The sequence below is a fragment of the Trichosurus vulpecula genome, chromosome 2, assembly GCF_011100635.1.
Source record: "Trichosurus vulpecula isolate mTriVul1 chromosome 2, mTriVul1.pri, whole genome shotgun sequence".
NCBI classification, from domain to species: Eukaryota; Metazoa; Chordata; class Mammalia; order Diprotodontia; family Phalangeridae; genus Trichosurus; species Trichosurus vulpecula.
In genome coordinates, this window is record NC_050574.1 from 207,358,684 (window position 1) to 207,371,475 (window position 12,792).

Here is a 12,792-nt window from a genome sequence, read left to right on the forward strand (position 1 = left end):
ATAACATTTGACCCAGAGATAACACTACTAGGCCTATACCCCAAAGACGTTAAAGAAAGAAAAGGACATATATGTGCCAAAAAAATTGTAACAGCTCTTTTTATCATGGCAACAACTTGGAAACTAAGAGGGTTGCCTACTCATCAGTTGGGAAATAGCTGAATAAGTTATGGTATATGAACTAAAGGGATATTATTTTGCTGTAAGAAATTATGAAGGGGATGTTTTCAGAAAAACCTGGATGACTATTATGAACTGATACATCATGAAGGGAGCAAAACTAGAACATTTTATACAATAACAACAATATTGTAAAGATGGTCAACTTTCAAAGAATTAGGAACTCTGATAACCCAGTGACCCACCATGATTCCAGAGGACTCATTATGGAACAGGCTACTCACCTCCTGACAGAAAAGTGATGGATTAGAATGCAGATTGAGACTTTTTTTTTTGAGTGGGGACAAGGCCAATATGGAAATTTGTTTTGTTTGATTCTACATGTTTATAATGGGAGTTGTGTTTTTCTTTCTGTCTCAGTGGGGAGGGAGGAAGAAAGGAGGGAAGACTGGGAGAGAGAAGGCAGATCTTAATTTGAAAAAAGAAAAATTAAAAAGAACCAGAGTAAAATATTTCATTGCACTTATTTAAATGACAAAGGTAGGCTAGTCATGTGGCAGGAGAAAGGAATAAAACTTGGGTGCCCACTGTATTCCACTGGTATCTTTATGATATAAAGAAATAGTGATGAAAGCCTCTAGTGCATTGGATGGATAGTTTGCTGCAAACTACGGGAAGACATAGACAAGAATGGAACAGAGTGGGCAGGCATGGATGGGTCACAGTCTACCTCACATCAATAAGCTCACAGATATCTTTTAAGTATTTGATTAAAAAATATAGAACATCCTGATTGTGTGATGTCTTAGGATCCTGTCACTGGAGTTGACCATGTTGCATTTTTTCACAACTAAAGTCTTAAGTAAGGGAGGCATTGACACTAAACTCATGTGCTGGTTGCTATTATAGAGAAATACATCAAATTCATGAACTTGGAAGTTCTCTAATCTTAGCATGTATATATTATATATGTACACACATAATCTTGGTCTAAATAGTATTTGGCATACTGCTTTGTGTAAAATCAAAGTTATTTGGCTTTAAGTTACTGGGACACATTAGCATGTAAATCATTAAATCACAAGTGGGATAGCCTAGTTTTTAGAAAATTGCCATATAGTTCTTGAGGCAAAGAGCACATATAAGATCCAAACCCAGTCATTATCAATAGAGTTATGACTAAGGAGAGCAGAATTTGTAAAGCAGTCAGACATCAACCAAAGGGTAATTTTATGCCCTTTGGGAATAGACTTGTGGGTAACATGGTAGGCTTTTCACCATTATTATATATCCATTAACATCATTTCCTTTGACTAGATTCTGGCATTCTAGCTAAAGTGTTTCTGTTAATGAAATTTAATCTTAGCTGACTTGGAAAATTAGGCTTGTTGTATCCATGCATACTGATCACCCAAATCTTGGTATAGTTCTTAGATACACAAAATATGTTAAGGGCAAAGAAGGCAACAACTTCTGTTTTATTTGAAAACAATAACCTGGAGAATTCATTATTGAGACAATGACAGAAAAGGATCTTTTTCAATAGAAAGGTATCAGGACAGATATGAGGGTCTTTTTGATCTGACATCTCAAATAATTGACTGACTAATGACCATACTTTGCTGTAACTTAAAAGTGATTAGTAGTAAAAAGCACTTTGGAGTTAGATTTTTATGGGCAATTAGCAAATTCTGTTTTATCTCATGAATAAGTGTTCATCTCAGAAATTACATTTAACTGATGTTGTTCAAACTGTACTTCCCTGAAAGAGCTTTAAAGAGTAATTACGAATTAAAACTTTAATTAAAAAAATCACCTCATCTTTGTTGATGATCAGAGTATGGTTTATTCCTTTCTCCATTATTCTGAAGTGAGACCAAAGGCATTATCTGTTAGCTATGGCTTACTGACCAATGGCTTAAAGACCTGTGTGGGTCTTCAAAATGTTGTGTTGTGGCCCTTAAAGCAATAATGAAGATATAAAAGCCATTTATAAATTGTGATTATGGTAATTCTGAGGAACTAAAAGAAATTTGAAGTATGCTTAATAATTAGGTGCTTAATACGTGCGTTTAGCAGTTTTCTTCAGCATAACATGAGCTAAGTATTGTGTGGTTTTTTTGGCAGGGGGAAGAGGAAGAATAGAGTGTATGTCAATAGTGGTAAACTCTGGCAACTGCCCTTGGTCAGGATGATCATCCATGCACAGCAAGAAGTTGTACTAAAGAAAATGGTTCTTTTAGAAATGTACTCCTTGTCAGTAGAAAGATGAGGGACTATATAGAATATTGCCTGTATTGACTGGTAGTATGGTCATTTTGGTCTTACTTAACCATTTTTCCTTTGTTACAAAGTAGTACTCCCTGGGTATGATGGTGTGGAAATGATTGTTATAAAAACAAGGACATCAATAAAATGTATTATTTTAAAAATAAGGAAATGAAAAGAAAGTAGGTTTTTTTTTTTGTAGAAGTTAGTGTTTATAATTTTGCACTCAATTTTTTACTTTTTCATAGAAATAGTGAACCTTAACCCTTTTTGTGTCATGGGATACATTTGGCAGTCTGGTCAAGCTTGTGGACCCCCTACTCAGAATACTTTTAAGTGCATGAGACGGAATACATAGTTTAATTTCAATACAATTTTTTTTCTTTGTAATTTTGTCAAAACATTAAAGAAATTCATGGGTCCCTAGGTTAAGAACCTTTGCTTTAGTTTTAGAAGAAAACAGAATTAATCATATTCTTATACTAAATTTCTTTAATTCTATAAATTAAATGAAAACTATAATTTCATGTACTTCAAATTTTTTTTAAAAGTAGTGGAGTTCAGTTTTTACCATAAATGATAACTTTACAAAGGAAAGCTTTTTTCCATTGCTTATGTGAATCACATGTGTTTTGAATAAATACTTTCTAGTTAGAGAAGAGTAAAACTAGAGATGTTAGAATGTCTGGAGCATTTTCAGCTGTCCCCTCCTCCCAAATAAAAAAGAGAGAGAGAATATGAATAATGGTTTTTAAGAAATTGTATAAAGCACACTACTGTTTCTAATGCTCTCTTTTTTTGGACACAATCTAATTGATGTTCATTGGTTTGAATTGTGGTCAGGTAGCCAAAAAAAGTTTAAGTAGATTCATATTTTCCTTATGCTAGATTATTGATGAGAAAATCAATTGCTTGAGGTTCACGGGATCTAGAAGGTCATAGATGTTGAGTTGCAGGAGACCATAAGAGCTTTCTAATTTAACTTTGTCATTTTATAGATGAAGAAACCAAAAGGTTCAAAGAAATTAAATGATTTGTGCAAAGTCACAAAAGTAGTGACAGGGACTGGATTTGAATTCAGGTCCTCTGACTTCAAATCCAGTGGTCTTTAATATGGTACCACTATGCTTTTCAGACAGTTACTTCAGAAGTCATGATATCAAACAGCCAGCTGATTAACTGAATACATTGGTGAAGCCAGTTATCTGCTGTTATGTAGAGAGAGTTTTAATTAGCACAGGGCAAACAGGGCTTTATCCCATAGTACCAACATTTAGAAGTTACCAATAGCACTTGTACTCTTTAGGTAGAAACAAACTTAGAACCTAGTTAATAGTGATAATAATTTTAAGCATGAAGGTACCAGATGGTATGCATCTCTATTCTTTCACCCCTACCTAGCTACAGCTGAACCTCAACGGAGCTCCTTCTCAGACCCACCTATGTTGCTTGTTATCTTGGTAGTGATGTTCACAGAAGTGACCTCATGCTATCCCAGTGTCTTTCTCTTTTCTTCCCCTTGAGTCCTACTGTCCAAGGTGTCTTCCTATGATTCTCCTCTGCTGAATTGGATTTCTCTTAATAAGTTGATTTGAGGGTGCCTTCTCTCATACTTGTCCTTGCATGTTTTGTGCTAGCCTGAACCACAGGTCCCAGAATTACTTGTTATGGCCTGACAAACAGACAAAACTAATGGCTAGCATTTTCCTTTGTAGTTGGTAGTTTTGGCACTGTATAAACATAGACTAAATAGTTAGATTTTTAAAAAATTGTATTTTATTTCCCTCCTAAATTGCATGTAAAACATTTTTTAACATTTGTTTGTTTTTAAAAGTTTTTACTTCCAAATTCTTCCCTTTCTTCCTCCTTTCCCTCCTCCCTGAGATAGCAAGCAATCTGATATAGGTTATACATGTGTAGTCATGTAAAAGATATTTCCATATTAGTCATTTTGTGGAAGTAAACTCCAACAAAAAAAGAGAAAGAGAATGCTTTGGTATTCTGTGTTCGAACACCATCATTTCTTTCTCTGGAGGTGGATAGCATATTTCATCATGAGTCCTTCAGATTATTTTATTACTGAGAATGGCTAAACAATTCGCAGTTGTTCATTGTACAGCATTGCTGTTACTGTGTACAATGTTCTCCTGGTTCTGTTTACTTCACTCTGTGACAGTTCATGTAAGTCTTTCCAGGTTTTTCTGAAATCATCCTGCTTGTCTATTCTTACAGCACAATACTTTCCCATTACAATAATATACTATAACTTGTTCAGCCATTCTCCAATTGGAGGGCATTCCCTCAAATTCAAATTCTTAGCCACCTCCTTTCCCCACTCTCCCTTTTAAAAATCTATTTGGGATATAGACCTACTACTGGTATTGTTGGGTCAAAGGGTATACATACTTTTATAGCCATTTGGGCATAAATCCAAATTCTCCAGAGTGATTGGATCGGTTCACAACTTCACCAACAGTATATAGGCATCCCAGTTTTCCCCACATCCCCTCCAACATTCATCATTTCTCTTTTCTGTCATATTAGCCAATCAGTAGGTGAAAGATAGGCCTCAGGTGGGGTCAACAAAGGGAGGCCTGATTAGAGGCAGGCCCATACCCTTTCACTAACTAGGTGTGAGGCCCCAGGCCCACATCCTTTTGCTAGTTAAGCCAATATGTGTATGAAGCCCTCAGGACCCTAAGGGGAGTTACTGAGAGCAGAACCAGTGGTATGTGCCCTGAGTTCTAGTCAATGCCAGCTAGGACTGTATAAAAAGAGAGCCCAGAACTGAGAGTGTCAGGATTAAGAAGCAGACAACAAGGAGACGTTGATACAGCAAGAGCTACAGGAATCAGAAGCCCAAGGAGAAGGTGCAGGAACTCAGAGTCTACAGAGCTGCAGAACAGAGTGCTGAGCAGAGAGTTAGGATTCATTAGTGATTGTTTATAGGAAGGCCCAGGTGGGGGGTGGGGGGTGGGAGGGGGATTGGCGGCAGTGGTCGCCTGGGGGAGGTTACAGGATGGCTTGGCTCCTTGTTATAATTTCCTTGTTGCTACATTGAGGTGGGCTTACTGGTTTTGGAATATAATTGCTACGGTATGGAATTGGAATTACTGGTCCTGGGTTTGGATTCTCTTGTGTCTAAATAAATGTTATACTTCCTTTGCCTTCTACTTAGAGAATTTCTTATACTTTGTGATTCCCAACCATACAGGCATGTTCATGGTCATCCTCAAGGTCATGAATCTTGCCTTACTGCTATAATGAAGTGATACCTCAGTTGTTTTAATTTGCATTTTGATAATCAACAGTGATTTAGAAGCATTTTTTCATGAGCCTATATAGCTGTGATTTCTTTGGAAACTTACCTGTTCATATCCTTTGACCATTTATCAATTGAGGAATGACTTGTTTTATTATAAATTTGACTCTGCTCTCTATATATTTGAGAAATGAGGCCATTATCAGAGATACTGGCTGTAAAATTTCCCCCCTAGTTTTCTGCTTTCCTTCTAATTTTGGTTGCATTCATTTTGTTTGTGCAAAACCTTTTTATTTTAGTATAATCAAAATTGTCCATTTTACATTTTGTAATACTTTCTATATCTTGTTTGCTCCTAAATTCTTCCCACATACATAAATCTGACAGATAAACTATTCCATGGTCCCCTAACATTTAGAATTTTTAAAAACTTCCCTTTAAAATAGGGATACTTGTGCTGCTTTAATCTAAACAAGGGTCAATGAATACAACTTAGTGTTAATAATATCTTCCACTAATATAATGCTTTATGGTTTATAAAACTTTTTTTATATCACAGTCCCATGAAATATAGTGCAAGTATTGTTGCCTGCATTTTATAGATAGGAAAATGGAAACTCAAAAAGATAAAACTTGCTTGACATCATATAACTACTGAGGAAAGCACAATTAGTTAAGTATCAGACAGGAAAATTGAATCTCATTAGGACAAAACTACTAGCTTGTTGTCATGTAACTTTAAAGTAAGGGAAACATACTTAGTAATTGTCAGAGTTAGCATTTACTAAATGCTTACCACATTGTCAGGTACATTACTAAGTGCTAAGGTACAAATACAAGCAAGCAAGATGATCTCTGCCCTTAAGGAGCTTCCATTCTGGTGGAGTGGAGGAGACAGGCATACTGGAAAGGGAGAGGGTGGTGGCTTGTGTTGCTGGGGCATGATTTGGAGTTGGTGGCCAGGGAGTCAGGTAGAAGTCTATTTCTAGGCCAAATAAGGCAAAAAGTTACCTATCAGAATCCAGTGTTGTTTCAGGGACAGAGTCCCCGTTTCTGGTGGGGTTGAGTTGTCAGAGTCCAGGCCATGTTAAGGAGGCAGCAGGAAGTAGCCAGATGGAGTCCATGTGGTCTTCTACTATACCATGCTGGACTCTGGTAACATTTATCTGTACTTTGCATATGCCCTTCTGTGTGCTTTATTAACATATTACCTAAAATGATGCTCCATGTATCTAAACAAGAAAGGTCTGTTTCTGTTTCAGCTCAACTTAACCTCTGTTGAAGCAGCAGATTGTTTTTCTGATGTTCAGCTGAAGGAACTTCCTTCAAGAGAAGCTCAACTTACAAGTCTCCAGAGTACTACTGAGTTTGACATTCTTGTTATCGGCGGAGGAGCAACAGGAGCTGGCTGTGCATTAGATGCTGTTACTAGGGGTAAGGCCTGACATGGATGGGGATGTCCTAAGTGGCTATTTGGTTTTTTCACAAACCATAATTTGCATATGTTAAATGTACTTATTGTGCTGTAAAATCATAGTTCAGACATTTAATGACTGTGTGACCCTTGGCAAGTCACCTAACCCTGTTTGCCTCAGTATCCTCATCTGTAAAATGAGTTGGAGAAGGAAATGGCAAACTCCAGTAGCTTTGTAAAACTCCAAAAGGGGTCACAGAGAGTTGGACACAGCTGAAGATGACTAAAGGACATCTTGGATAGACATTGAATGATCAATGAGCTGGGCTTACTATCATTTAGAACAACAGCAGCAATGATAATAGCTAACATTTATATAATACTTACTATCTGCCGGGAACCATGCTAAGCACTTTACAATTGTTATCTCATTTAGTCTCCCCAACAACCTTGGGGGTGGGGTAGGGAATGTAGATACTATTATTATCCACATTTTACATTTATGAGGAAACTGAGGCAAACTGATGAAGTCAATTGTGCAGGGTCGCCCACTCATTTAAGTGTCCGGGGCCACATTTGAACTCAAGTCTTCCTGACCCCAGGTCCAATGCTCTATAACACTGTTGTCCCTAGAAGAATAGAATAAACCACATTTCAGAAATTGCCTGCCTCTCCAAACAATTTGTCTTAGGGATGCTATAGGGCTGTGAATTATTGAACATCGCAATCTCAGAAGAACCAAAATTGTGAGTAACCCACAAGACAATAGAAAGAAACGTGGTGGGCATTAACAGGCTGCAGCATGTAGCAGTGATGACAAGCATATCACAAATGGTAGGAAAGACATCAGTGACAATTAAGGCCAGAAAAGAATATGTGTCAGTCATTTAGTAAGAATAAGTGATGACACATAGACGTCCCCAGTATGACACTTCTCTAGCATGTTGAGTAGTCTCTCTGTGGAATACTTGTGGAAAGACCTGGTAATGAACTACCCTAATGAGAGAGCTTGGAGAAGTTATATTCTGTATTGTGGAAGGAGAACCTATTTTGAGGAGGATTATCCACATTAAGGAGGTCAGAGATTTGTCTAAGTTGTTACTACTGATTGTAATGAAGACTGTTAATGTGAGAGGTAGATGGAATTAAGCCTGTCTTATTTAGCAGGTAAAGAGAGATCTTCTGACAAAGTTGGAAAGCAATAGATATCTCAAGTTACTTATCCTTCTAGGGAGACAGTGCTTAGGATGTTGTCTTCATGTTTGGGTTTAATATTTATTTAATTGTTAGATGTTGGCAGGCCTCTTTTTTTTCATCTATAGCATAGGGATAAAGAGGCAACCTCTGAGTAGTGGACAGGGACCTGGTCTTGAGGTCAGAAAGACCTGGGTGAGATTCTTGGCTCAGATACAGACCGCATCAGTCAGTCAATAAACGTTTATTAAGCACCTGCTATGTGCCAGGCACTGTGCTAAGTGCTGGGGAGACAGAGAAAGGCAAAAGGCTGTCCCTGCCTTCGAGGAACTCACAATCTAATGGGGGTGGTGGTGTGGAGATAACATGGAAACAACTATGTACAAACAAGCTATATGCAGGATACACTGATTTCTTTTCCATTGTGTTAGGCCTTTGGTGTATACATACATTTGCATATAAGTATAAGGAACATCTTGGATGGGATATATAGGAAAAAATCAATAGGGGGAAGATACTAGAATCGAGAAAGATTGCCAAAGCTTTCCTGTCTATAGCTGTGGACTGATTGCTTACCTTTAAATCAAAGAGAAGATACCGATTCAGTGTGCATTAGTAGAGGATGTTCTTTATGTTAATAGAAGCACAGGTCTGGTTCTACTTTCCTCTAACTCCACCCCCCCCCCCCCCCCATAATAGTAATAAAGATATCAGTGCTTAGACTACTACCTCACAGGTTAATGTGAGGAAAACACTTTCTAACTATAAGAGATCTTATAAATGTGAGCTTGTGACTCCATAAAGCTGCCTTTTCTACTTATTTGGGTCATGATCCCACAGTAACTGAGTAAACAATTTCTGAGAGTTGCTGTGATCCCAAAGTTTGTTACCTGGTGACCAACTTTGTTATAATGACTCTTTCTGAACTATCCTAGGCTAGTTCTTAAATGAGAGAGATGTGCGGTTATATCAGTAAGGCAAGTGACACAATATAGATGGTGACCATGAACATGCCTGTATAGTTCTGTATTGCAGAATATGAGACTTTCCATATATAAGGCAGAAGAAATTATTTAGACACCAGAGGATCAAATCCCAAAACCAATAATTCCATTTCAACATAGTATCAATTATATCACAAAACCAGTAAGCCTACTTTATCATAACTGCAAGGAATTTAAAACACTATCGCAGCAGGGAGCCCAGCCATCTCATAACCTTCCCCTGTGCTGGGGCCTACCCATAAACACTCACTCACAAATCCTAGCTGTCTGCTTGTCTGTGTCCTCTCCTTCCACAGTTCTGAGAGAGAGCTTAACAGCTACCCTCAGAGTATATATCCCCTTTTTAGAGCCTGAGGGCTTCACAACCCTCCTGACCTAATTTGCAAAAGGATGTGGGCCTTCCTACAAACAAGCCTTTAACAAGAGCTTTAATCACATTAACACCACAGCAGTCCATCCCCAAACTGATAGACAAAGCTTTTCAATCTTCATGGGGTCTGATAGAGGTTTTATTCCAGTCAGGACCATTCTTCAGTCACCCAGGCTTGTAACCTTTATGTTATCCTTTACTGTTCACTTGTCATCACCACACATATCCAATCTCTTGTCAAATCTTCTTGTTGTTTTATCTTTATATATGTGGCCTTTTACTTGCTCAGCTGCTGCCCTGATGGGGGCCTTTATCACTCCTACCTTGTGGTTAGTCTCCCCTACCTCAAAGCTCTTACCATGCTAACCCATCTTCTGTTCAGCCAGCCAAAATGATTTTTCTGAAGTGTGGGTCTGACTATCATCTTTCTGCTCAAGAAATTCCAGTGGATCTCTGTTACCTCTTCGATCAAATATAAAATGCTGTTTTTAGTATTGAATGTCCTTCACAATCTGGCCCTGTCTTCCCTTTTCAGTGTTCTTACACTTGATTCTCATCAGCATTCTCTACAGTCCAGTAACACTGGTTCACTTGATGCTTCTTGTACCCAGTGCCCCGCCTCCTGCCCTTTGTGCCTTTTCATTGACTGTCTCCAGTGCATGCAATTGGGCAGCTAGGTAGGGGGCACTGAATAGAGTGACAGGGCTGGAGTCAGGAGGGCTCATCTTCTTGAGTTCAAATCTGGCCTCACACATTTACTAGCTGTGTGACCCTGGGTAGGTCACTTAACCTTGTTTGCCTCAGTTTCCTCATCTGTAAATTGAGCTGGAGAAGGAAATGCAAACCACTCCTGTATTTTTGCCAAGAAAACCCCAAATGGGGTCATGAAGAGTCGACACAACTGAAATGACTGAACAATAGCAACTGCAACGTATACAGGTTGTTCCTAAAGTCTGGACACATAGGAAATATGGAGCTATTGCATTAAGTTCACACGAACCTTGCAAAGCACATAAACCTTTGCATCACAAATGATGGAAATCACATTGAAGATGTTATTTGTTAATATTCCAAATAAATAAAATGTTGTTGAAAATTTCATTAATTTCATTTCTTGAAAATATGCATTTTTGCCTATGTGGCCAGACTTTAGGAATACCCTGTAGAATACTGTCCTTCCTCTCCTCTGCCTCCAGCTCTTAGCATAATCCCTGATACATTGTGCTTGTTGACTTGACTCCCTGACTGTCTTCAAGTCTCAACTCAAATACTGTCTTCTGCAAGAGGCCTTTTGGCCTCCCTCCTACCCGTTCTCCTGACTCACACACTTTCCTTCTGAGATTACCTTCCATTTACAGTGTACATGACTTTTATTGTACATGGTGGTTTGCATGTTGTCTCCCCCATTAGAGTGTGGAGACTTTTGGAGGACAAAGACTATATATTTATCTTTCTTTATACTCCCAGGGCTTAACATAGTACCTGGAACATAGCACTTAATAGATGCTTGTCAACTGACTTAGAGTTGAATACCCTAGAATTTAGCTCTGTGCCATTAAGAGGTATCAGAGTAGGATCTTGTTGTAGGTGAGCCATCCCTCTGATGCTCTGTGGTTCTTCTCTGTGATATCCTTTTTCCTCTTTCAGTATCACAAGATCTGTGATTGTAGATTGCACACCTTTTATGCCTTCCATGAATTTCATGAATTGCTGGAATAATGCAAAATTCTGCTTTACACCCTCCCCCACCCCTAGTCTTCCCCAACACACCTGGTAGCCAAACTTCTGGTGAAGACTCTCCAAATCTTATCTGCATTGGGTCTTGGGTGACAACCCCACAGTCACTGGAGCTGTTGAGAAGTTTTTCCAGCTTAGTGTTACCTACCAAAATTTTTACTCTACTGATAGAGCCTCCAGGAAAGCAAAGTCACAGCCATACCATACTGAGACATTAAAGTAGGATTTTATTAGAGTTAGGCATCATAGCATAATAAATTTTAGAGTTTTAAAGCTCCCCAAAGTTGTCTAGTCTAAGTCCTACATTTTACACTTGAGGAAATTGAGACTTGCCTAGGCTAAGTGATTTGTCCAAGGTCACACCATTAATTTAAGTGAAAACAACCTTGGGTGAATAACTTAAGCTTTGTTTACTTCCTTATTTGTAGAATGCGACTTATTAGTCAAAAAGACTTTGGAGAAGCAAAGCAGTCCTTTAAATCAGAAACTTGATTCTTCATGTGGTAATTTATTAAACATATGTGATAGTTTATTAAATTAATAAATTTATTAAGCCACTGTGTGCTCCACTGGAATTCATTCATTGTTAAGAAAACACAGTTAGGTGGCACAGTGGATAGAGTACTGGACTTGGAGTTAGGAAAGTCTAAGTTCAAATCCAGACTCAGATCCTTATGTGACTCTTGGGCATGTAGCTTAACCTCTGCCTACCTCAGTTTCCTTATCTGTAAAATGAGGATAATAATAGCATCTACCTCCAAAGGTTGAAATAATATTTTAAAAATACTTTACAAGCTATAAAATGCTATGTAAATGCTATTATTAAAACATGAGAATGGCCCCTAGCATGTTGAGTCAACTTTCTATGGTGGATTTTTGGTGGGACATAAATGAGAGTCATAAGGGATAGGTAGGAATAAGGATGGGTTTTGATTCACGATGGAGTAAATGCTGACATGAAATATGAATACTCATATTGATGAACCATTGTAGTAATTTGTTAAATAAATAAATGGTACAACAAACCCTAAAACCTGTGCACAACTGTTTTTCAAGGGGTGAATAAATTGTAGAGATTTCTCTTAAGTTATTTTTAATGAGCATAATGTTGGGAGAGTTGAAGGATTTTTGTTCAGAGTTAACTTCAAAGTATTATCACTCTATGCTGTGCTGGCCATGTGGTAAATAATTCTGTGTGTGAGTTTTAAAAGTTGTATTTGTAATTAGTAATTTCTAAGGAAAGGATATGCATTTTTAATAGCTTTAGGCACATTGGTTATGGTTTTAGAAAACCCAACAGATTAGCTAAGTTATATTTGCATATTGGTTTTTATGGTTTATTGAAAGTAGTTGGTAAACCCATTTAGTTCTACAAGTACAGTTTTCATGCTTGTTTCCATAATGTTGGTAGGTAGGCCTCCAG

At 37.9% G+C, this 12,792-nt stretch overlaps 1 protein-coding gene across 2 annotated transcripts in view; it reads left to right on the top strand.

Annotated features, from left to right (window-relative positions):
- The window catches only part of GPD2 (glycerol-3-phosphate dehydrogenase 2), a 137,298-nt gene that overhangs the window by 36,082 nt on the left and 88,424 nt on the right, over positions 1-12,792 (top strand). For both annotated transcript variants that reach the window (XM_036745358.1, XM_036745357.1), the window contains exon 2: positions 6,913-7,084. In XM_036745358.1, the coding sequence (XP_036601253.1) occupies positions 6,913-7,084 (172 nt within the window). The remainder of the gene's footprint in view (positions 1-6,912; positions 7,085-12,792) is intronic.